Source organism: Dermacentor albipictus, chromosome 1, assembly GCF_038994185.2.
Source record: "Dermacentor albipictus isolate Rhodes 1998 colony chromosome 1, USDA_Dalb.pri_finalv2, whole genome shotgun sequence".
NCBI lineage: Eukaryota > Metazoa > Arthropoda > Arachnida > Ixodida > Ixodidae > Dermacentor > Dermacentor albipictus.
Window position 1 is genome coordinate 134513286 of NC_091821.1, and position 26243 is coordinate 134539528.

Here is a 26243-nt window from a genome sequence, read left to right on the forward strand (position 1 = left end):
GAAGCAGACGTGCCCCTATGTATGTGCTGACTGAAGAGGAAGATGAAGAACCGTGCTGTGATCGTGAGCGAGCCCCATGCGACGGACAGCCCTTGCAGTGCCTTTATATACCATATTTACTCGCATAATGATCACACTTTTTTGTTAAAAAAATTGATGCAATTCAGGGGGTATGATCATTATACAGGTTACATTTCCCACGAAAAGAAACATTTTCTTTTTTCATCCCGCATTTGCTGTGGGATGACAACAAGTCAACAAGCAAGCGGCTGCCGCTGTCAGTGCGGTACACCAAAACAAAAATGGCGGCCAGTGGGGCAAGCCAAACGCGCTGAACGCGATTATTTTTCATCTCACGAGTACATTATGCGCATTGAAACAGCTTCTTCCGTATCAGTAATGAATAATATCGTTAATATTGGCAAGTTTGTGGCAATAACATAATCATGTCCACTTTGAGAGGACAGAAACAGAGATGGGCGCATTTAGCTGCCAGTGACATAGAAACACATGGTGGGCATGCTGTGGAAACTGCAGCATTTGTCTTCACTGCTATCCTAACACAGCACATTTCTGTTAAGAGTGGGCGAATATCTTTGCTGTGGTACAGGCGTCGGCGTATGAATAGGGTACACTTCTAATGTATCAGTGCAAATGTGGCCACTATCGTTAGCGCATGCGATTTGTGGCATGCCCACGAGCGCAGACGAGAAGAATGGAATGGCACCCTTTATGTTGTTGACAAAAACCATTTTGAAGCCTACAAATAATAAAGCCGAGGCAAATTTGGTTGTAGCTTTTTTTTTTCATGGTATTGCGGAAAGTGATGAAAGGAATGAAATGGGGCATCTGCTTCAGAATATTGGGTGCGTGCAGACTACTTGGTATGTCTTCAAGAGTCATTTGCGTAGCATTCGACAGATGGTAAGTGCAATCATCATTAGCTAGACTTCGCACACGACATATCACTGAGACAGTCAGAATGCAATCATTACATGGGAAAGAAAAAAAAATCAAATTTCGACGACAAAATTCAGGGGTGTGATCATTATGCGAGTAAATATGGTACCTAGCGTTCCACAACGTTGTGAACGACAATAAACCTCGTCGCAATAACATAAACAATGCTTTCACACAGAGAGTCAGGTGCGTAGCACTTAACTGTTACAAAGTGTTTTAAAGCACCAATGATTTGCGCCCACCAGTCTGCAAAGTTACAAAATCCATGCAATAGTGTGGTTTTCACTTGAAAGCAGTACATGAAGGTACATTAAAACGAAAGCGTTTAATGTTCACTCATTAGGAATTGTAAAAAAGAAATGTCATGAAAGTGGGGAGAATGCATGGGAAGTGATAAACAACTTTGAATTGAATTGAATCTGGGGTTCTGATATAAATGAGTTCCCTGTGATAAGGATGGGAGCTTAAAGCTATTTGCCAGATATATGACATCTGCTTCACAGATGACAGATGATTTTGCAATCACAAAGAAGTGAAGTGGCACAATGACATGCCGTATTTACTCGCATAATGAACGCAGCCCCCCCTTTTCCAATCAAGTGTTGTTGCTTTTTTCCTCGCCTAATGATCGCACCCTGAACTTGTCGTGAAGTAGGAGACACGCGATACGATTCAGCATTGGATATGGCACCCGGCAGGTACAATTGTCTTGGACACCATAGCGTATTGTGCGTCTCTTACTTTTATTGCAATAGCAGTTATATGAACGCTACAGGTGCACTTTTGGTGCCATCGTCACAGCACGCCGCATGCTGTAAGTGCGAGTGAAATTGCGTGAGGGAAGCCGATGATCACTGCTCATTCTCGCGCGGGCAAGAGAGGAAAGCGGGGAGAAAATGCATTGTCTTTTGTTGCGCAAAAGGGGGCGCCGGCATTGTACTCTGGTGGCAACCGCATATTGCACGACCACGGCCGAGGGGTGTCGACAATCGCGGCTCAATTTCCCGCATGCAAGGGAGCAAATTGGGAAGGAAACACGTCATCTTCCATCGCGCGCATGGCGCCAGGGGGAGGGGACGGGGGGGGGGGGGGGTTACTCGGGCAGTAACTGCACATTGCATGGCTACGACACACCCTATCTTGAAAGCAATCTGCGCTAGGGGCCGAGTCTAGGTGCGACAGCGGCTCATACCTGTGTGCGTGTTGCGTTCCTGCCGCTCAATTTGCGTTGAAGCGATACACAGCACACAGGTCACTTCGCTTGCTGCTGCTGCCGCGCTTCCTCAAGTGAACATTTTGGCAGAGAGTGGCCACTGTAATTGAGTGCGATGTGCTTGCAAGTTTATATGGCCGATAAAACTACTATCCTTAATTCGTATAGCTGTGTACACATTTGCCATTGCAATTGATGGTTTGCATTTTGGGCGAAACTGCAACTTTTTTAGAGGTGGCCGCGAAAAAAAAAAGAGAGAGAGAAAGCTAAAAATTTTACCCCGCATAATGACGCACCCCCAACTTTGTGCATGTTTTTCGGGAAAAAAAGTGCGTTCATTATACAAGTAAATACGGTACATCACATGTATGCTCCAAACAACTATCCTTACGTTCTTCATATGCCTTGTGCCAAATTCTTCAAAATAAAGAGAAAAAAACAAAAAAAACAAGAAAGTGCACTTACCCGAACGCTGTCATCTGGATGGTATGCGTAACGGTACAAACAAGGAAGCACTATTGGGCCTCTTTCTGGGTCCATGCGTGTGGGGTCATCATGCCATTCCTTCTTGGCTTTGCAGTATGTCACTGCATCTGCCCTGCACTCCTTGTACAAAACAGGGTCCAATCTGCACAACAATATAGTAAGTTAATCACTAGAGACCGCATTTTTAATCACTAGAGACCGGATTTATAATCACTAAAAATGTGGCTTTTAGGCATCTAAAACAGGCACTTAAAGCCTCACTTTAGGCACCATAGGAACTGAAATAGGCACTATAGGGTTCTTCACAAACCACAACCTTTCTTTATGGAATGTTCATTGCCGATTTTCATGGTAAGAAACCTGAAGTGACATTGACTTGTGAGGTAGCAACCTTGTTGTGCAAGCCATCAATTCCCAGGGCTTTCATGGGCACACGAGAGGCCACTTCTTTGTCAACTTGGGCACTACAGCCAACATATTTAAGGCCAAGACCACACGTACGCTTGTGGACGTGCGCAAGCTCGCGTGCACGTGGCACGGCTCGTACGCACTGTGATCCTAACAACAGCTCCTTTCTGTTATCGCAGGCTCGGGCTGCCTCGCATCAGTGCACCTGGCCAGACAGCTACGGCATGGTACAAATAATTCTCTGCAAGGCAGATCTATATAATTTGTTTATATAATTACACCCGGTCATCAAACAGCTCTAAAGATATAAAGATTATGTTTATAGATATTCAAGCATTTTGAAACACTGTCAATAACAAAGTACGAAGTGGCGCGTGCCAAGGAGTCTGAGTGAGCCGGGCGAGAGTGTGCTGTTGCGCATCTCTTGTAGATGCTAACTGCCATTCCTTGCAAGGCATGGCAGGCGCAAAGCGTGAAGTCGCGAGCTTGCGCGCGTCAGCAAACGTACGTGTGGTTTGGCCTTAATCCATCTGTTATGACATAATGAGTAGGTAGTGCCTACATAATGGCCAAACTTTCCTCCTTACATCGCATTAAGTGGAGCAGGCATGAAAAACACAAATTATGCAAGGAAAGCCATTCAAGGGCTAATGAAAGAAGCTAAAATTTGTGGCTAATGAACTGAAGTCAACAAATGTTCCATAAGAAAAGAAGCATTGAATATTGTACATTTAGAAATCTTTTTAAAACCTATGGCAGTAACAGATTATTACTTTCTCTAGGTTTTGAAGACCAAGGTTGTGCCTCTTTTCATTCACAATAAGCTTGTATAGGATCAAAATAAGTGCTCAACATCGACAGAGGTGAATGGAGCATTTTTATATTCCACATTTTTGAGGGCATCACGCTCTTTGGGTAATTTTAATGTTCACCTGTGAGAACCTTGAAAATTTCCTGTTTTTGTTTAACACAGCCTGCAATTTCGCACAAACGTTTTCAACAGCTGCTGTGATACAGTGGAACCCCCGTTGATAGGTTCCTCGCAGTTGTGTTTTCCCTGCTGCTACGTTGTGTCTTTGTGGTTGGGACCTAAATCCCATTGACTCCTATATATTATGCTCCCATTTGATACAGCGCCATTCTGTAATGTTCCTGCATCTTATGTTGCATTTGAAAGTGGCTGCCAAGTAAACATAATGGTGCAGGGTGAAATTGACTTTTGCATGTTGCAACAAGTGGCAAGCAACAAGCAGCCAATTCATTGCAACAAGCGATCCAAAGTTTGCAATAAATGAACAAAATTGCTGAAGCCAAGCACTGCACAAATATTTGGAGAAAGCATGCAAAGAGCAGTTGGCGAAGCTGTTCATCGGCATATGGTCACTGCTTCATTATGCAAAATACAAGTGAGGCGTGCAGACAGGACACAAGAGTAGAGAAGTGGACAACACGAACGCCGACTATCAACTTTGATAGTCGGCGTTCGTGTTGTCCACTTCTCTACTCTTGTGTCCTGTCTGCACGCCTCACTTCTATTTTGCATAATGAATCCTTACCAACTAGCTCAGCTTTCCGTCGTTCTAATGGTCACTGCTTCTAGCCTTCATGATCGTGGCGGCGCTCGCGGTTTTCAGAATCGTTGATATCGCCGACTGCGTGAGTCTTGTAAAATTTAAAGCTTTGTCCCAAGCGACACATCTTTGCACTTTGTAGGCGCAATGACTGCTGTCTCCATGGTGCATTTCCGCACTCGCTGAGGAAGATAGGGAGATTGTAGAAAGAGAGCGCAGGTGCGATTTGCTCCTCCATTTTTTTTTTTTTTTTCTGAACGTTCACCAGCAACGCGGATGGGTACGAATGCAAAGCAGCTGGTGCCATCTTGTCGCATGTTGTGCCAACTTGCGATGCTCTCCGTGGCTTTCGCAATCGGCGCACTAATGGGACACGCTGCACAGTAATGGCGGCAGATACAAACTCGCATAGGCATACATTTTGCCCTGTCTCGGTTAAGAGGAACTTGGCAATGAAAATTTCTTGATTATTCTGCATGGAAAACGCTACCCAAACAGAATTTCGATCGTTACATCCAATATTCGGTTAATAACATATTGTTATATACAGGATTTTTTTCTCATAGCCCTAATGCATAAGTTGATACTCTCAAGTCGACTCATCGTTATATGCGGTATCGCTATAAGTGGACTGCACTGTACTGAAAAGACTGAGCAACAGTGTGCGACAAAAAAAAAGGAACAATTTCTGGCTGTCAGGGGACTGGTTTCACCACCACGAAAATGCATCAACTCATGAAGCCATCTATTTCAGTGCACCAGTTTTTGGAAAAAAAAATAGCACAACTCCTTTGCCCCACAGCCCTTACTCACCTGACCTTGTTCCGTGCAACATTTTTATTCCGACAGAAATTATATGGACACTCCGTCCAAATTTGTGCCGTCGGCATCGCAGTCACCGTGAGGTTCTGTATATATTTAGGCATGTGTATGCTATATGCCATGCCTTGCTATATGATATGCGGTATATCTGGGTTATATTGCCACACCATTCTATGACTAAAGTTGCTCATACCAGGTCTTACATTCTTGACAGAATTACTCAGAATTTTGAGAATGTCAGCCCACAAACAAATACCATGAAACAAAACACCTACAGTGCATACCCTTTATCTCAAATCTTCAACTTAAATAGTAAAAGTGTGAAAGAATAGCGCTCAAACCTGAAAATTATGTAACTTCATTGGCACAAATGAGCACTACCTCCAAGATCGGCTCAGGAAAGAGGTTTGAAACATACCCAATACAGAAAAGTAGTGATAAATTTACTAAGAAAGACATTGGCCTTAATACGCATAAATAAAATTGTCTGATGGCAGGATTCAAACAGAGGGCAGCTAGCACAAAAGCTTGGTTTTACTTAGTTGGCTTACGTTCACTTCAATTCATATTACCAGTACAGCTACGAGTCTTCGTGTAAAATTCAAACATGTTGCTATCACATTCGTTGCTTCGCCCTTATGGCAAAACTGCAATGTTTTAAATTTTTTTCCTCAAAGCAAGAGGAACGTGAAAGGGCTGCAATTTCACGGCGAAGAAGAGGTGAATAAAAAAATGAGAGAGGAGCTATCAGCCAACGAAACAGACAAGTTTGAAAAATGTTTCCAAGAATGGAATCGCAGATTAGACAAATGTGTTAAGCATAATGGTGAGTACTTTGAAGGTGATAAGGTTGTTTTCTAAGAAAAAATAAATATATAGTTTTTGAAAAATAATTTCATTTTTTGAGGGGCACCCCTTCATATATGAAATGAACAGAAAGCAAAAACATACTTGAAGTCACGTGCAACAAAGTACTGGATCTGCAGCAAGGCTTCTCGGCAGGTGTCCTTCATTGCAATGTTGCTGACTTGGTCCATTAGGCATGACAACATCCTGAAAACCCAAGGGCTTATCAATAGGTGCCCTGATGTTAAGATCTGTGAATGCATCACTATTGCTTGCAAAAGAACAAAATTGTTACAGTTTAAGTTCAAGTTTCTTTTCTCATACTATGAGCAAATAAGTGACTAATTTACAGCCACAAAGTCTGAGCATAGTGAACAGGATAATGCGTGATATAAATTTCAAGTGCAAGAATAAACGTTCCCATTACAGCATACATGGATGCAGTTTCAACAGACAAGTGGCAATCGACACTTTTGCAGTACTCATGTGTAAGCTGAGAAGCAACATACAGTCACCAAGTCCTAAATTTAGAACTAAGCATGATGAACAGATGCAACAGCCAAAACAAATGTGACGCAATGTATAGAAATATTCCAATAAATGTACTGGTGCCTGATATATGTAGTTCACTTCTACAAATGATATACAGCTGACTTCCGTTAATTCTATCCTGACGGGACCAACAAAATTAGAGAGTTGTAGCTCAGCGAGCCAGCAGGCCAGCAGGCCCACTGGGCCAGAGTAGACGCCACTGTGCATATTGTACCGCCCATGCGCACTGGCATCTACGCTGGCCCACTGGCTCGCTGAGCTATAGCTCTCTATTGATTGAATTATGTGGCAGGTAAAATGAAACAACCTGCAGAAAAAACACCAAAACACGCCGCTGATTCATTTGGCAGTACAGATAAGATAAACCTTTATATAATGCACACGAGGGTTGCAATGTGGGCTTGTTGGTAATGCATCATCAAGGGGAGTACGGTAGCGCGATTCAAAGACGGGACAAAAGAAGACACAAAGGGACACACACAGCGCTGTGTGTGTCCCTTTGTGTCTTCTTTTGTATCGTACTGCTCGTCATTGGCAAGTACGCGAAGCCTCGCTGCATGAAAAACATGTCGTTACCATACAACTACCGCGAGAACAAACAAGCCTGGATGACCAGAGAACTCTTTTCTGAGTGGCTCATCAAACTCGACGACCAAAATGTGGAGGAATGACCAAAGAATTCTACTGGTTGTCGACAACTGCTCTGCTCACATTGTGAATGTTCACTTGATGCACATTCGCTTCGAGTTTCTGCCGCCAAACAACATGTCCTTGCTGCAACCCCTAGACCAGGGCATTATAAAGAGTGTGAAAGCAGAATTTTTGTAAGCACCTTGTGTAGCGGTTGATTATGAACCTCCGCCTAAAGTAGCCGACTGCAATAAATATTCGTCAGGCAGCGGAAATGCTCACAGGAGCTTGGTGGAACTTCAAGGTGTCCACCATAAACAACTGCTGGCAAAAAAGCAGGGCTCGTCAATGTGCTGTGCAGCTTGAAGATGAACCGCAGGTGACCAACAACAACCCAGGAGACTTGTGGACCAAGGTTGCGGAACTGCAGCCCACCATCTCTTCCTTCAACGACTACATGGAGAGCGACAGCGCAGCACTAATGGCGGCGGACCTGACAACCGAAGAGATTGTTAACTGCATTCGCAATGTCTCCAGTGACGATGACAATCCGAAAGACGACTGTGGGTCACCCAACACAGAAGATGAGAATGTGTCGAAAATTGATGTTTTAGTGCACATGAACAAAGTTCGCACTTTCATCACTCGTTGCAATGACGTACCCAATGAGGTACTGAGCAATGTGGAAGATGTAGACGCATTCCTAATCGGTCGTGCGTGCTGCACGCGCCAGAAGAAAATCACTGATTTCTTCAAATAAAGCAGATTTGATATGAGTGAAACATTTTTATTTGAGAGTATGCTTGTCTGTACATGCGTCTACTGCCAAGGTACGTCATTCTCATTCCTAGGTTTGTCCACTGGCTTATAACCGCACGCTTTTCATTACAACGATAGTTCAAAATAACGAATTAATTTAGGCAGTCCCGCGTGATTCATTATGTCAAGATTTGACTGTACACTGTCTCCCATGAAAAACATTCATAAAGCTCACTGCAGTTTATCTCTCATCAAGAAAATATTAATGATGGCTAGCAAAGTGGTTATGTACAAGCTTAAAGAATACAAAAATGCCTTTGGCACACGTTTCTGTATTATATATTACTGACAACAGAGTATTGTGCATCTCAGGAGCTGTGAAAAAAAAAAAAAATTCTCCACAGCAATTGAATGAATCACAAAAACAAAATGAGGAATCTTCACATGCACGTGCAACTACCACAGATCCTCACTTAATTTCAGGGTGCATACTTAGGCTACAAAAGAATTTGGCTTCCTCTAGTGCTCTGCAAAATACCAGAGTGGATAAATTTATTCAGCTATATATATAGCATTACTTTATAGCATACAACAGCTGCACAATCTAGATGCCACTAAGAAAACGCTGTAACAGTCATGAAAGAAGACTAGGCTAATACCTTCCCCGCCCTGGCTTGACATCCTGACAGAGGTGGGAAGCAGTGGATTGGCAGGCTTCTTGGAGAACAGGGTCCACTCGCCAATCTTCTCCAGCACCAGAAACCTTCAGCACGTGCTCCACCTTATTTCACAAATGTGTTAACCACAACAAAGGATGTGCTCACATTTTTCACAAAACTTCAGCATAAACAGTAAGAAGCCATAGTTACAGCACACATTTTATAACAGCAAAATCAAGTGAGTTGTAGCTAATTACATAAAATTCATCAAATGACATTGGTTTCAAGGCAATAATAACAGATGCAATGTGTTGATAAAAATACACAAGGTCACAGTGTAGGTATAAAGCATTTCTGATTATGAGTCTTTTCAGTAAACTTGCTTTCAGAAAATTATGATGATCAATTAATTAAATACTGGTGTTTTACATGTCAAAAACTAGGACATGATTATGAGGCACGCCATAGTACGGGACTCCAGACTAATTTTGACCATGTGGGGTTCTTTAACCTACACCCAATGCACAGCACACAGGCATTTTTGTATTTCACCTTCATCGAAATGACGCCATTGTGGCCGGGATTAGATCCCGCGTCCTCGGGCTTAGCCCCGCAATGCCAAAGCCACTACACTGCCACGGCAGGTGATGATCAATCAAGATTTTCTATTACGCTTAGGTAATTATCTAGAGATGGTTATCGATACCAAGTCACCAAAACAAGGCTAGATACATATCTCAGCACAATGCATTGGCGGGCTAGTTGGTGCGGATCCATAAATGCTTTGTATAGCACAATACAACGGACACAAGAAAGGCAACAGGACAAGGCGCCTTGTCCTTGTCCTGTCACCTTCCTTGTGTCCGTTGTATTGCGCTACACAAAGTATTTACTAGATACATATCCAATAAACTGCCAATCAGGAACATGGCAGAAGTCTTGGGGCTTGAGGAAAGTTATAAAATGCAGTCACAGGCAAGATGAAAAGCACAGTTGCTTTGAGCAAGTAGCACCCTTATCAGTAGTACCCTTATCAGCTCAAGTACCTACACTGCTGCCTCTTCATGCCTCTTCACCAGCCGCCAGGTGGAAACCTCTGTGTCCGCTACTAATCTGGCTAAGTGCCTGAAAGCACGGTTTCCAAACTACAAATTTGACCAAGGTAGCAAGCTTGGCAATGTTTTTAGACCCTTGTTCTAAAGTACTTGAGTACTACAAGGATGCTGCTATGGCAAACTGGATTAAAAACTTGGCTTTAGAAGCAAGGAAATTTTCTTCACCAAGTAACTCAGATATGCCCTCAACAATGAAAACATCTGAAGAGGCTCCCTCCACTTCAGCACTTTTAAAATATACTTTGATAAGCTCATCAACCAGCAGCAATTTTTTCGCTTACTTGTGGCAGCAATTTTCACTGCCATGAGCATAGGTTGAAAGATATGTCAATGAGAAAATTTTGGGCCAGAAAAAAAAAAAAAGATCTATGTGTGTGGCGGTGTAAGCATGGTGCCCACTGTCGGCTCAGTTTGCAAAGAGATACTTGCCAAAATGAGATTCTAATGTGTCCCGTGAGCAGTTCTTTTCTGCTTGAAGTAATTGTGACATGCAGGAGAGTGTCGCTACTTCCCGAACATGTCGAGCAGCTATCCTTCCTTCAGAACAAAATATTAATTAACTGAAGTTATGATACCGTCAAGCAAGTTTTGTACTTGAGAATTTTGTTGACCACAAAGCATAATTTTTAGTAATTCGCTATGCAGTAAACTTTTTTAATCGTACATCTGGTTGGTGAAAAAAATTCATTTCTGCAAGACCAATAGTATTCATATTCGAAAAATATTCGATTCAATTGGTGCTTGGTTTTCATTATTCCAATTCACTTCGGAATTGAAAATTTTATATTCACACACCCCTACTAAATATAGTAATACCTTGTTATAAAGAAGTTGAATAGGGACCGGAATTACAGTCGCTGACCAATAAATCGGACACCGATAATCCGGGCATGCTCAGTGCCGCAGCACCACCAATGGCCCCATAGACTTAATGTGTAAACATGACCGATATTTCGAACGGCCACCAGCTCTACATTTGATTATCCGGACTCTGTCCATGGCTGTAGTATACGCCAACTCTGCCGCCATTATCTCCTCTGGCAACCTCGACGAGACATCAGGTATGGCCTCAGAGATATGAGGCATCAAGTATGGCCTCTAAGGTTACACGTTAGACAGTAATATCCGAGGTCATGCCTTGGTCACAGACTGCGCCTCAAAGATTTAACTGCAAATGGCAATCTTGGAGGCTTTGCCTAAATTAAAGGTCGCATCAATATCAGAATCATAACATCGTATTCCAGCAACCCTGCGCATGGTCTGCTCTCGTCATTCTGGCCTTTCGGACAGCGTTCCGCCATTCTGTGCTTATTTGTTTATTTTGCATTCCAAACATAGCTCTGCTGGCTCCGAGAAGTCTTTCTCATGAACGTGTCGACAGGCCGCATCAAATGGCATCAATGGTGCCCGCGCAGTCTGAATGAGCCTGGCTCCACAACTGATGAGCCTGAACTGCCACCTACCACAACGAGCTCAAATGTGGACATCAATGATGACCTGCTAGGCTGCAGTGCATCCATTCCTTCCACCATATCTAATAGGTATGAAGACGTTGCAGACTTTGACAGTGTGGTGTCATCGTGTGCCTAACTGAACGATGACGAAACAATTGAGCAAGCTCTTCCACCATCAAACTGTGACTCAACTAGGGTGATAATGATGTGTTGTGTGCTCCGGAGCTTTCACATGCGAATCTGACTCAAGCTTTTGCAGTCGTTGCATTGACGTACAGAGACAACACAAAACTGGCAGAAATACAGGTGGACTTGGTTGCACGTAAGAGGAAGCGCATGGAGCAATGAATCGACCACTTCTTCCTTTCACAGGGGCCTTAAAACATAAGTAAAATAATCCTTTTTTTATTGTTTTTTTCGGATATCCGATAGTTCGGACTTATTTACGTCCCCCGTGGAGTCCAAATTATCAGTCGTCGACTGTACTTCATTATACCCATTATTGCATGTACTGCACTACGAATCCCTATGAGGGTTTCAAAAGGAATTCCACTTACTTCGTTTATCCAGTTTCATTACAAGGAGGTTTGACTGCAGTACATACAAATGAGTCCTCCGAAATCATTCATTTAGGTATGTCATTTTCATATATCATTAGGTATCTGCTTGTGGGAGCCCCCAACTATCGACATTACATGCAAATATAATTCAAGTAATGACATTTATTTTTCCTATGTGACAATGATAGTGGTATTACATGTACAGAAGCAGAAGTGTCAGCTCACTTTCAATTTTGTGGCTGGAGGCTGCTACTATTTTATGTAGGGCTGGTGCATGTTAAAGAAGGAGCTCCTACACCGTAATGCCACCTTGTTCACTTCGACTTTAGAGCATTGTGACTACTTCACATTGCCAAGTAGTGAACTTGAAATACTATACAGCACTTGGGTATCAGGTATGAAGCTAAACTTAGTATGCCAAAAAACGTGCTGACCTGTCGACGGCACTGGTCTGAGAGACGCTGGTTGCCTTGGGCTGAAGGTCTGGCGTGCCTCATTAGGCAGTGCAGGGTTTTGCCATTGGGCTCAAGACGCCGCCGGCAGAAGGTTGCAATATCCTGCTCACATGATGATGCCAAGTCTGGTGTGAGTTGGTAGTTCTCAAGAAGGAAGCGACGGTGCTCCAACATTTCCTGTTGGCATTCAGCTCCCACTGGGTAGTCTAAGAATCAAAGACAAGGCAATGTTACCACATAGAAAAAATAATGCTATACATAATTGCACACTGCAGAAATAACACCAGGCAGCACAGCATGGTCGTGAAAATCAAGGAAAGTACAGGGCTTGCTTAGCAAACAGCCTAACCTAATCAAACCTAGCCAAACCTAATTAGCACCTTGTGTGTGTTGCCTTCTTGTTTAATCCCGCATCTTTTCGTACTGCAAGGCGTTCACCATGACCCAAAATCAACTAACGCACAAACAAGCCATTACTAAAAGGAAGGCTCACTTTCACCAATGAAAGCATAGAGGAAGACTGATTTTGATTTGCAGAAGGAAAACTGCTTTGATGTTGGCAATTCGAGTTTAAGAAGTCGCAGTTTCCCCCAAAAGGTGAAGCATCAATTGCGATAGCAAATTAGTGGACAGCTATATAAAGTAAGTACAGTAGTTTTATCGGCCGTACAAACTTGTAAACATTGGCATAACTAAATTAACAAGCATGGTGCCATGCTCGCACAAGCAAACGTGAACACATCTTGCTCAATCGCCACGGAAACTCGCTGTCAAAATGCTGGAGTGAGGAAGTGTAGCAGCAACAGTGAGCTGCGAAAACACAGTGCATGGTGGACTCTATCCTAGTCACAGATGGCTTTCAAGATACAGCAGCCCAGGCAGGCTGCTGTATCTGAAAGCTGCTGGTCTGATGTGGGCGCAGTAGAATGCGCCCACGTCAGACCTCGTACCTTGTCCCCGTCACAGATGGTTTTCAAGATACAGCGGCCCAGACGACCGCGCGTGCCCGCCCAGGCCACCCAGAGTAGAACACGCCCCTCCCCCCCCCCCTCCCTATCCTCCTCCTGGAGCCTTGCATGCGACGGAAGACGGCGCACTTCCTCTCATTTTTCTCCTTTTCGAGTGTGAGATTGAGCCACGATCAGCAACTCACCCTCACACGCTTTCACTCGCACATACAGCACACAGCAACGATTTTGTAACCCTAAGACTTTATACAGAACCTCACAGCTACGCTAACAGCAGTAATGCGCTTGGAATGTCCATATAATTGCTATTGCAATAAAACAAGAGTGAATGAAAATATGCATGAATGATAAAGTGACCCGCCACTAGTGGAGATTGAGCTCCCAAGCCCTGTGTGTGCCATGTTCAGCTTATCTATGTTCTTCGGCTTCAATTACTTTTTGCCTCAGTGTTTACTACTAGTAGCTTCGCCTCAGTGTTTAGTACTAGTAGCTTGCTAATATTGAGGCTAAAGATTCTTGCAGATCAGTGTGGTAACATAGCCCAAATGCCATAGTTCAAACTTAATGCATGATTGCAGACTAAAGATTTTTAGCTGAGACCACCCACAGCTGTATGTGTGAAACATGACAATAAGCAGGTAGCAAAGCGTACTTTTCTGACACCCTTAAAAAAAAAATGTCGAGAACTGTATCAAAGAACCAATTTGTAAAGTGCAGAAAAGAAACTTATAGGAGCACTGACAGAAGATATCTCGTTCTCTTTTTAAATGGACAGCTGGAAAACTATTAAATATGGTTTATGAACCTTAAATTCTTCAACAAATTAGGAATTACATCATATTTTAATGCAATCAATTCCAAGTGCACAAGTACAGTGTGGCTTTGCACTCTAAGCAGAACTCATTGTTACATCATGCAGATCGGAAGTGGTGGTCTTGTGGTACAGAAACCATTGCCATAGGATCAGTCAACCCTGTTCAGTAAACCCCTACAAACTTTGAAAAATAGCATCATCCTTCTCTCTCTCCCTCTGCTCGCCCCCTTTATCTATATCTCTCCTTTCACGCTCTCCAAGTGCGACTCCACCAACTTCACTGCAGCGTAACAGACAACCTTTTGCCAAGGGTACGCAGGCGTAGCGCTCTAGCATTAGTGCTGACATTGTACCTCCGATTTCCATTAGAAGAGTTTCTAAACTTTGTAGCTGCAAGATTTTTTTTCAATCTAAGTATTCCACAAAAGGCAAACAAAATGTGTTTGTTGCTAGCCAAGAGCGACCCTAAATGCATTGTGTACATTGCAAGTATGCAACATTTTTCCACAGGCATCAGGAAATGCTGGGAATGGTCTTGAGTGAGTTTAGAATCTTTACTGTCTCAGCCATTGGTCAACCCTCCTATAAGCTAGAAACTCTGCATCGCCCTTGCCAAGTTCATTTGTGACACTAAAGAAGTATGGCCACGGTGAAATGGGAAAATAACATGGATTTTAGAAAAGTTTACCTAGAGCATACGCCTTTTGTGGGATACATATGCAGTTTATAACCGATTGTTTAACTTTAATTAATTATGGGGTTTTACGTGCCAAAACCACTTTCTGATTATGAGGCACGCCGTAGTGGGGGACTCCGAAAATTTCGACCACCTGGGGTTCTTTAATGTGCACCTAAATCTAAGTACACGGGTGTTTTCGCATTTCGCCCCCATCTAAATGCGGCCGCCGTGGCCTAGATTCGATCCCGCGACTGTTTAGATGCAGCATACAAAAAGGAGCAAAGTTGGAGCAGCAGAGAAAGACAAGCTGCACATTGTTTTTAGATCACAGTTACTTTTTCAGCAGCTTTGCTCTTGCTGATTTGGGCTACTTTAGGAACTCGTCTTAACAAACCTTAATGCTAGAAGCAAGTACCCCTCTGGCATGTGGCATTTTGCACTGCAACAACAGGCCAAGGGTGGCACAGGTACCATCACAATTCATTTTCTGTATGTATTTCTTGTAATCTTGCCTTGCGCCATCTTTTAACGCTTTTTAACTTTTTCCAAGAACAGAATTTGTAAACTTTACAAAAATTCGAGAAAGGAGGCAGGCATCAGATAGCGTCATTAAGATAAGAGGCACTTCTTCATCTATTTTCAATTGAGGGTCCAGACATTGTGGCGTACATAATTTCAGAAAGCAAGGACAACAGTGACAACTGAGATTAGCCATTCTTGAGATGAAGAGGAAGGCGCAAAGGTAAAACATTGCGAGTGCACAACAGTAGGCTAAGATTGATGTAAACACCATTTTCAAAAGGTCTACTTGGTTTCATTTTTCAGCAGTCCTTGAGTAAGATGTTGACCTTGCCTGCTAAATTGCTGGCATAAATTTAATGTTTCCTCACAAAGTCAATTTTGAGGATTGCCAATGAAACCAGTTGGAACGCCACTGAGAAGTTCAAAAGCAGCTGCCCAGGCAATTAAGCCTCATAAGTGGGCACCAGTGACCTAAGGAAAGACGTAGGGGTTCTTGTCACTACTACTCAGGCAAGAATTCTTCATAAGCTGCAAAAGAACTCATAACTGGTCCAAGAGCAGGCTCTTGTTCACATTCATTTCACAGCGAATTTTTTAGTACAACTAGAAGTGTTTGAAAACATTTTACGTATAGAGACAAATAGGTTGAGCACTATTAGTAAATTACACATCTACAATAACAAAAAAGCCACTCTTGCCATGGGAGGAGGCTTCATAAGCCAGAAATGACAAAAATGAAAAATGGGTGGCAGCAGCACTTCATAGTTCCCACCATAGCTCACCGTGACATCCTGAATTTTGACAGCAGCTCCTCAAGCCCAGTTAATTTTTATCAGTAAAGATTGTACACATTCTACTGCAAACAAGGCAAAGACTGAATTCAGCAAATTTCCAGTACTTTTACTATGCCACAACAGCTTAAATATGAGAAAATACACTGAAATCCACGACATACCATTGATATATTGGCATTGAGGTTTTACCATGCATTTAAAAATTGGAAGTTTCTCCTTCATTTTCTACTGTAGTGATTAACTCTTAACCTAAAATTAAAAAAAGATAGAGTTTTGAAGCAATACTTTATTGGTCGAAACTGATTTAGTGTCCCTCATTAGCGGTCCCTTTAAGCTGGGCATAGTAAGTGGCTTTCCTACATAGTCAAGTAATTATGTGACGTAGGTGCTAGGAGCTTGATTCTTGGTCATCATTGATCTTTACATTTACCTTTGTGCATTGCATTCTCAAGGCAAAGGAGGATCTGGGCCAAGCGGAACTCCCGGCGATTTGAGGTCTTTTCACGACAGCGATACATGCGGATGTCTTGCAGGCATGCTCCACTCAGACCTTGGCTCACCCGGAAGTCCTGCATCGTCAGCTGCTCCCTCTGCGCCAGCTTCTCACGGCACTGCATGTACCACACATAACACATAGATGATGAAAGAACAGAAGGGTGCTTACTGTGCTCAGCAAAAAGAAAAGAAACACATAGTCCATCATTTTGGTAGTGTTCCCTTTTAATGCTTGATGGAGCAACATAAGGCCTGAGTGACTCCTTTTTTTTTTTCACGGGCCACGATTACCTATACCCCCTGTTATTTTCTTAAAAATTCGACTATCACAAGATGGCGAGCAAAAGGGCTGGTAGGGGCATAGGCAATAAGTGAAGAAAGAAAGCGCAGGTTGAGCACAAATGAAAACAGATATTTTACTGTTGTGCTGAGCAATCAACCTATCTGGTCGATACTATTATGTCTTTTTTATAGTTTGTGCCCGTCCTGCAAACAGCTTATTTATAATGTAGGCTATTACATTTATATATAATGCTATGCAACAAAGCAATTGCTTTCAGCTCCCACACAGATTTTATGCACAGCCACTGTGGCATCTTTCCTCTGTGCACACATTATGGAAGTACTCCATTAATCAGTTACTATAGCCAGTTACAAGTCAAAAACACAAGATCTCCTCCAATAAATGAGCGCTGCTCGCACCCTCAGCCCTCTCTGTGCTTCAAGAAATAGTTCTCTCATAGATCACAGTAGCACACTGGGGCCACGGACCACTTGCACAAATAGCCAAGATCTGCATGTGTGGGGGTGAAAAATACAACAGCATAGGCACAGTACATACGGGCAACATTGAAAAGTGATTAGAAGGCGATTACCTGACATTATATAGCATCCAGAGAGCCTTCTCGTACACAGTTTACAAAGTGCACCACAAGAAGTGGACTGGAACTAATTCTTTTACTGAGAGCTGCATCATTTGTACCTAACAAACAACTGTCCCCACTCCAGTTTCATTTCATAGCAGTGCCTGACCAAGGCGAAGCTTGGGGACATATAGAGCAAAAATATTTAGGGAGAGGGAAATTCAGATGAGTTGATTTGCTGGCATATACACATGCTCCTTAACTCTTTCAGTGTCAGTTTTTTTTACCGTGTGTGACCACCCAGGGTCGATTTTTTTATTGCAGATTTAATTTCTTCAGAGAGCCCTATTTCGAAAAAATATTGCCATAATTTTTCTAGGGTGACCGCAAAGTGAGAAAAAAATATTTTGCATTGGTATATATGTACTGTTTATTCATGAATGACAACAATAAAGACAGTAAATGAACTTGTAAGAATTGAAAATCGATGCATTGTTATATGCATAGTTGGAAGGCTTAGAACAATGCACACACGAGAATATTTCACAAATCTCAAATGTTCCTCCTCTTACACTAATATTTACGTTCATAGTGTAATCGAACTGCTTAGGTGAGCACACTCAAGAAAACCGTGTGGTTGTGCACCCGTCAGAAAAGCAAAAGATGTGACAAACTTCTGCTAATCCTTCATCTTACCGCCAACCAGAGGCACTTAGCACATCGCCAAAAAAGTAAATGCATGTACGGCAGCATCCTTCGTATGCGCACCCATGTGAGCGAAAAACGTGCGAGTAACAGGCAGTCACCCTTTGAGCAATTAGTAAAGAGATAGCCATCAGTTTTGCGAGCGCAGGAAGCCAAAACCACCCATGGAACAAAACCCAAACTAACCGCCGTGCACCCGCACGCACACAAATGTGCGAGCGGTAGTAGACACGCCGGAGCAAACAAATCATGCAACGAAAGCAGAGAGAAAGAGGCGCGAGAAGAAAATTCCCTGTATTCCCACATAGTGGCAGCAGACAGCAGGCAAGAAAAAGTTAGGAAATTGGCGCGCTTTTTAAACGTACCGCAAATATACGACATCGACCAATTTGGAATGGTTCCCGGCGCCGTACATTTCCGTCACTCACACTGAAAGGCGTAAAGGGACACCAAAGGCAAATACGAAGTCAAGCTAAAGTGACAGATTGGTGCTCAAGAATCTCTAAGGTGTCAATATTATTGCAAACAGAGCCTTAATAATCAAGAAATTCAGCGTGTCTACCAAGCTGATATTTTCATAATCCCCGAATTTTCCAGGTTTTCCCTGAGCAGCACAGCACCGTCCGATGCTGTCATTTTCAAGTAAGCACTTACAAAAAAAAAAAAAAGCTTAATAATCCAGTTTGAATAGTAAGGAGTAGTGCTAATTTTATTCAAAATAGAAAAATGAAGGTAGGGGATAGTAAAATACACAGCAAATAAAATACCTTCAAAAAAGAGAAATGATCAAGCCCATTGTGAATCGAGTCACCATTGAGAACATTTTCAAATACAAAAAAAAAGAGATCCATACAGAAGCAAATACTATTTTTGAAAATGAGCTACTTCTACTAAGTGATAGCAATATCATTGGTATTAGGCCCGAATTTTGTCACAAGTGAGATTTTCTCAGTAGTTGGAAAGTCAACCTCAACTGTCCTCACATACTCTTAGCCCACACACAATGTTTTCGTTTTGTGCTTCACTGCTTTCAAGAGTTTATTTTAGTTTGGATGAGGGTCACCTGCATCTTTGCGTCAGGACACTTTGCTTTTTGAGCTTAATCTCCTTCAAAGAGGCGGCATAGTTACTTTCCCTATCATTTCTCAATGCGACAGTCATTTCTGTTCTTGTCCTCGTCCCGCCGCGCGTTCGCTCCATGGACCATTTCAAGCATCCTCTTGGTCAGTTGTACAGTCAACGTCCAATTTTTCGTACTACCTAGGGGCCACGATAAAGTCCGAAAAAATGAATGCGTCTTTTACTGCCCTTAAGGGCTCAAATCCTCACAGGCGCGCCCGAAAAAGCTCTGAAGGCCAGCCAGTACACTTATTAGGCATACCTGTGCTCGTACTGTGACAGGAGAGGGCGGGTGCACGCGTGAATAATTATGGAATCCGCACTGTATCACGTGACAATTGCCCCTTCCCACGCTTGTTAAGCTTCACTGCACTACTTCACGTACGCTTCACCGCATAACATTGTTCAGGTGAAGCTGCCTTTCGGGAACCAGCATTATGCAACGCACCATGCTTTCAAAGCTTTGAAGCCAATCGCGAGGATTACAGAGGCGGAGTCGGTGCCACTGCTAACAATGGTGAATCCTTTCAATGAAAAACATGGCACCTAACGGCAAGAGCCTTAATAGGGAACGTCGAAGCAGCTAGGTCTCGCGTTGCCACAGCGGTGGCTACGACTGCCAGCGGATCTGCGTGTGAGAGCGATGGTTTGAGGTGGCGAGATGATCAAAACGGCGCTTTTGGCTTTGATTAATGCCGTTTCGGACCTGCGGTCACAGCAAAATGTCCGGAAAGCATGGCGTCAAAGACAATTCGTTACGATTCCTCTCTTTTACTCCAGCCAGCAGTAGGGCAACCTTCGTTCCTTTTCAATAAAATAACAGCTAATTTTCCCTGATTGAAGCAAAATTCCCGTAGTTTTCCCTGAGTTTTTTCAGACTATTCAATATCCCCGAGAATTCCCGGTTTTCCCAGCTGCTAGACACCCTGAAATTGAAGTAAATGCAGAACATGGTTAGAGACTCCTACGGGACATTCAAGCACTTGCCTGATGACGAATGCACTCCTCAGTTAAATTTTGTCACTAGTACTCAACCACTGGTGGCAAAAAACAATCTTGTATTATAAGACGAAATAAAATGCTACTTATCCAGTTCTATTTCATTTTTTTGAAAAAGGAACTCATTGAAATTACCCTTGATGACGATGCAGGCGGCCGAAAGGTTTCATTTTTGCTCGACTCCGCGGTTCCCACGCTTCAGCGTTTTACTAGTTTCGTTATCGCACACTGCTGCGCTGGTTTTGCCGGCTTGCGAAAGTCGCACAAAGTGCAAGTAGCAGAGAATTCAACTTCTATATGATGTCGCGGGAAAAGCAGCTGCAGTGGCGAATCCACCACTCTGGATGGATGGATGGATGGATGGATGGATGGATGGATGGATGGATGGATGGATGGATAGATGGGTGGATGGATGGATGGATGGATGGATGGATGGATGGATGGATGGATGGATGGATGGATGGATGGATGGATGGATGGATGGATGGATGGATGGATGGATGGATGGATGGATGGATGGATGGATGGATGGATGGATAGATGGATGGATGCCATGAGCGTCCCCTTTGGAACAGGGCAGTAGGTTGCGCCACCAAGCTCTTGCTATTATACTGCATAATGTCCTACCTAGGTTAAACAAGAAAAAAGAAAAAAAAACCTATAAAGTCCCACAACCAAATTTTCTGATCCCTTATTGCGAACTGTGCTTTTGTACATCTCTCTTTTTTTGTCGTTTCCCTACTTTTCTTCCACCAATCCTCCAATCGCCTCTTACTAATCCCTAGTGCGGACATGTTTACTTTTCCACTGCTCTCGCTGAACCCAAGGGCTTCAAGGAGGCCAGTAGTGCCTAAACCGACCGCTGGGCAGACGTCTTCACATTCTAATAAAACATGCTCCATAGTTTCCCTAGCTTTACAGCAGCAAGCACATACTTCTTCTTCCTTCTTATATCTCACTTTATAGGTGTGCGTTCTAAGGCATCCCGATCTCGCTTTGAAAAGTAATGAGCTGCCCTTTGAGTTATCATAAGTCGTTTCTTTCCTGATTTCGTTTTTTCCTCTTAAGTAGTTACTCATGGCAGCTTTCTTTTCCGTTGCCGCCAACCATGAGATTATTTCAGCCTCTCTGACTTTCCGCTTGACCTTCTTTGTTGCTGATGTTTATGTAGCCTATTGCATGGCGAGCTCTCTTTCTTGCTTTCTTCCTTTTTCTGTTATGACGGCGATGCTATACTGAGGTTCCCTTAAGGGACCTTCTTCATTACTACCTACTCTGGTCTCCAGAGCGCCCGTGGGCACACTAAAAAAGCAACAGCGCGACCAGCAAGTCGCCAGCCCACTTCTCGTACAAGCCTGTAATTGAAGTGGATCCCGTCGTTCAAAACCACCATGCCTTCTCACTTCCCTGTTTGCTTGGACAACCTCGAAACCTTTCTCTCGACTCATTTTCCATATCGCCGCATTAGCAGCCACTATGGCTCTTTGTACGTGACTGTCACATACAGGCACCTCCGGCACCATGCACACCACAATCTGCACCTGAGGGGACAGCTCGCGCAAGTCGTGCACCCCCTTCGTCAAGCGCTCGGCTAGTCCTGTCCCTTTGCTGTTTAGGACATAATTTAGCCCACCTACTATTATGACAAGGTTGCGCACGTGGGCATTTTCCGCGAGCTTTGCTTTTGCCTGCTCCATGACAGAACCCAGTGTCCGCCCCGGGAATGTTCCTACCGCCACTCTTTTATCACCTTTCACCCTCTCCACAATTGCTTCTGAGCACATATCCAGGTTTGAGTCGCCGGCAATAATCATCATTTCACTCTCTCCTACCTCTCCCTGCTTCCCTTTGTCCTTTTCCACGTGATTAGGACTTGAAAAGGGCCACTGACCCATGCGCTCCTGCTTTTCTCGCTTGGCGGCCTCAAGGTAGGTGCTGCTCTTTCCAGCTAACCCCTCAGCACGTTGCACGCATTTCAGGTACTTTGCTGGCACTCCCTCTCTTGTCACGTCGGGGGACTGTGTTCCATTGTCACGACCATTGTCGTTCAAAATGGCGGCCCTGTTCAGCTTTTCCTCAGCTGCTTCAAGTCTTTTTTCCCCTACCTTCCATGCATCACGCTCCCTATTTAGCTCATTTTTGAGCCCTTTAACCTGTTTGACAAGCTCTTCCTGGAAAGTCTCCATTTTTCCAGCCTAGCACCAACATCAGAGTGTGTGCCGATTGACTCTGTTCCCTCTCCATTTTGAGGGTCCCCCTAGGCACTGCCTGCTTTCCCAGCTTTCTTGCCATGTATTGTATGGCTTTATGTAATGCAAATACTATTATACTATAATAACGCAGAGCCCGTGCCTTCTGGCAAAAACCAATACGCACAGGATCTAAATCCTTAAAATGTCGCAAAGTAATTCTCACCAATGTTTTAAAAGTAATCAATGCAGCAGAGACAAGGTATGACACATTTTTGCACGTGTTCAACCACGCAGCCACGCTCTCACTTTCCTACCAACACACACACCGTAAAACCACTACTAGCTATTAGCCTTGCCACTTTCAAGCTACTATTTTAAAGGCTATAAAGATTCAACGTCCCACCTGGTTGCATGTGCTGAAGCACGTGGCACGAAAGGGTGCTCTGACTATCCTGCAAAACCAAATGTACATGACACACACACACCCGCACACATGAAAAAAAGAGAGACCAAAAAAAAAGAAAACTACCCAATTATTATTTAAAGGCGAAAAAAAATCAGCAAATGAAAAACAGAAGCAAGCTCAAAGCATGCACAAGAACTTATGATTTTGTCCCTGCCACGGAGCGTTAAAAAGCACGTCCACCTGCCACAAAATCTCGAGCTCTGTCTTGGCGCGATAGCGCCGTCTGTTGGGCGAGTTTTTACTCACCGACGGCAGCAAAGGGTGGTGTCAAATCTCCCATGAATTTCCCACCACTCCCCCGGTTGGGTGGTGGGAGATTTTAATTTCAAAAAAGGCATTCGGCCCCTTCAGATGCAATTTTCTCAAAAACTAAGTCTTTTCTTGGCACGAAACAAGCGTTGCAAAGTTTCTGGAGTGGTAGTTCAACAGTCCACGTCGACTTAGTATTTGCTTTTAGCGTCCCTTTAAGAGGAACATATGTTACTGAGCTCTAACTGTCACTGACTGTAGCTATCACATTTTTCAGGTTCCAAGACTGCACAAGACAACTTTCACAGAACACCCATAGTTGCATAAGCATGTTGCTATACCATGGCGGCATTATAGTGCACGAACAGAGCTTTCTTGCACATGCCACAATTCCAATGTAAACATTCTTTCCAAGAAAACAAATGACCTACACATTAGAATCAAGTGCAAAACCAAGACAGTGCTAGCAACACCATATCGCCGTCAGCATAAAAATGGCAGTTTGCTATGTTTTATGCTGTTGCATCAATGCTAATATTAGAATGGACAGAAAGATGCTCCTCATCCTGTGTGCTGCATTTTTTTTATTTTATCATGTATGCTCATGTCTTTAATCTTTAAATTTTTTTTTATTGATATTCGCAGCGGCGGAAAATGCGCAGCGGCAATGCATGTGAAACGAAACCTCACGAAAAACTTCACAGCGCCACTGTTCGCTCCATTCGCTTAATCGCTTGCATGTGAAACAGGCTTTAGGTGTGCAAACCAACAGAAAAACAAGATACACAGTGTTGATTATGATGTTGGATTCAAAAGTAATCAGAAGTTGCCTTCGTCAGGGCAACAACTGCCCTGACAAAGCCAACTCCGCTTGTTGAAATGTTTGCTTTAGAGACATCTCCGGTTCGAACACTGTTGGTTCACAAAATTCATCTCTCATTTTTTTCCTTTTGTCTCGACTTGCAGTTGTTTATAAAGCCAGTGCATTTACATTAATGTTCTCATTTTTACAAAGTTTTAACTGTTTCAATTTCTACGATTGATTTGCACTAGGGCTATAATAAACATAAGTCATGCCATATGGAAAAGTTTCGTACCCACAAATTAAGCTTATGAGTGGACTAAAATGTGAATGAAAAGTTTGAAAGTAAAACAGGTATTATAGGTAGCATTTTGCATTTAAGCATTGATATCTGCATTGCAAACCTTCGAAACATTATTCGAGAATTTGAGTGCATACCTTATGACAGGCACGTACCCAGGGGGTGACCTGGGGGGACCAGGCCCCCCCCCCCATAAAATCCTTACACACATTCCTAAAGCGCCACCAAATCAATGTTGAGACTTGACAGCTATTCGGTGGTTAACATTTTGCTGCCTTTTTCACTCCTTTTGGATGAGGATATTTTATCGGCATCTCCTGGGGTGTGAAGGCCAGTTTTCTCATAGATTCGGTGCCCGCGTAATTAACTCGAGATGCGTTCAGTTGTCCTCATCTATTCAATGGTCATGCGCATGGCTGTTGCTTCGTTAGTTCAACCTTTTTTTGTTAAAACTGATTCAGGGACCAGGAAAGAGATTCGGTTCATAGTTAGCTGCTCTGTATGCTTGAGGAACAAGTTGCAGCCGGAGAAAACGTCAGTTGAGTTTAACTTTTCCATTTAGTTCATTATTTCCTCGAGTGGCGGCTCGCTGCAACGCTGGCAAATCGTCGGAATAATATACTCATGATACAGGTTAAATAAAGTGCAAATTAAAATAATGCGAAACAGCGGCCATCATCAAACCCTGCAATAACCCTTGAACCCATAAGCAATATGACTGTCCCCTGTTACCTCATCTGGTTTTTCCCTAATTGTACAGCACTTTGCGTGCAAAATTGGCAACTGGAAACAAGAGTCGCAAGGAGTTGAGAAATTAAGCCAAGGCAATAACCAAACAGGAAGGAAAAGCGAAAATGAACAAATTTATCTATTGTTTAAGAAAATATTTATGGATCAACATCTTTTTATTTAAAAAGGAAGTAGACAAAACGCTGCCAAAAGTGCAGAACAATTCTGTGTATTTTGAATGACACTTCTACAGTTATCAGTCGAGCTGCCTGACATAGCCACTCCTCTGCTGTGCTCATGTAGGTGTTTTTCTAACCTTCCGTGGTGGGCGCAGTACGTCTAGAACCACAGCATCTTGCGCTCTAGGCGGTTGTACAGGACTGGCGGCCACGCATCATTACGCAACTACCCAAATAACAATACAAGTTGGTTTTTGCACACTTAGTAGAGCAGTAAATGAGAGATTTAAAAGAACTGTGATTGTTCCGCAAATATATATTTCTCTAATTATTCCAGAGCTATAAAAAAAAAACGCCACTATAGACAGATACATCTTAAGTCTGCAGTGAAGCCTCACACACGCCCTCGTAACTGCCAGCCACTGTCCCTCCGCGAGGCTGCAAATAATTCGTACTTCAAACTTTTTCTGTTACTCAACTAAGGCGGTAACTACAAAAATAAAATTATTAGCGCGTAATTTTATACGTTTTCCCTCACCTATCACAGTGGAATGGCAAAAGACCAATTCTTTATTGTGGTAAAATAAAATGCTTGCTTCGCTGCAACTATTTATTTTTCATGTTTCACTTCAGTTGGCAGTGAAATTTCATGAGTAAAACGGGCTCAGCAGTGAAGTGAACTGCAGACTTTTGAAGATTTAATTCATTATGGAGTTTTACATGTCAAAACCATGATCTCACAATGAGGCACGTCATAGTGGGGACTCCGGAAATTTGGAACACCTGGGATTCTTTAACGTGCACCGAAATTTAAGCAGACGGGTGTTTCCGCATTTTGTCCCCATCGAAATGCGGAAGCCATGCCCAGGATTCAATG

At 43.1% G+C, this 26243-nt stretch overlaps 1 protein-coding gene across 1 annotated transcript in view; it reads right to left on the minus strand.

Moving 5' to 3' along the window:
* The window catches only part of Glg1 (golgi glycoprotein 1), a 114610-nt gene that overhangs the window by 59803 nt on the left and 28564 nt on the right, over window positions 1-26243 (minus strand). The window contains exons 6-10 of the mRNA XM_065424392.2: window positions 16698-16878; window positions 12470-12696; window positions 8907-9028; window positions 6412-6513; window positions 2639-2801 (exon numbers count right to left, since the gene is read on the minus strand). Coding sequence (XP_065280464.1) covers window positions 2639-2801; window positions 6412-6513; window positions 8907-9028; window positions 12470-12696; window positions 16698-16878 — 795 coding nt within the window. The remainder of the gene's footprint in view (window positions 1-2638; window positions 2802-6411; window positions 6514-8906; window positions 9029-12469; window positions 12697-16697; window positions 16879-26243) is intronic.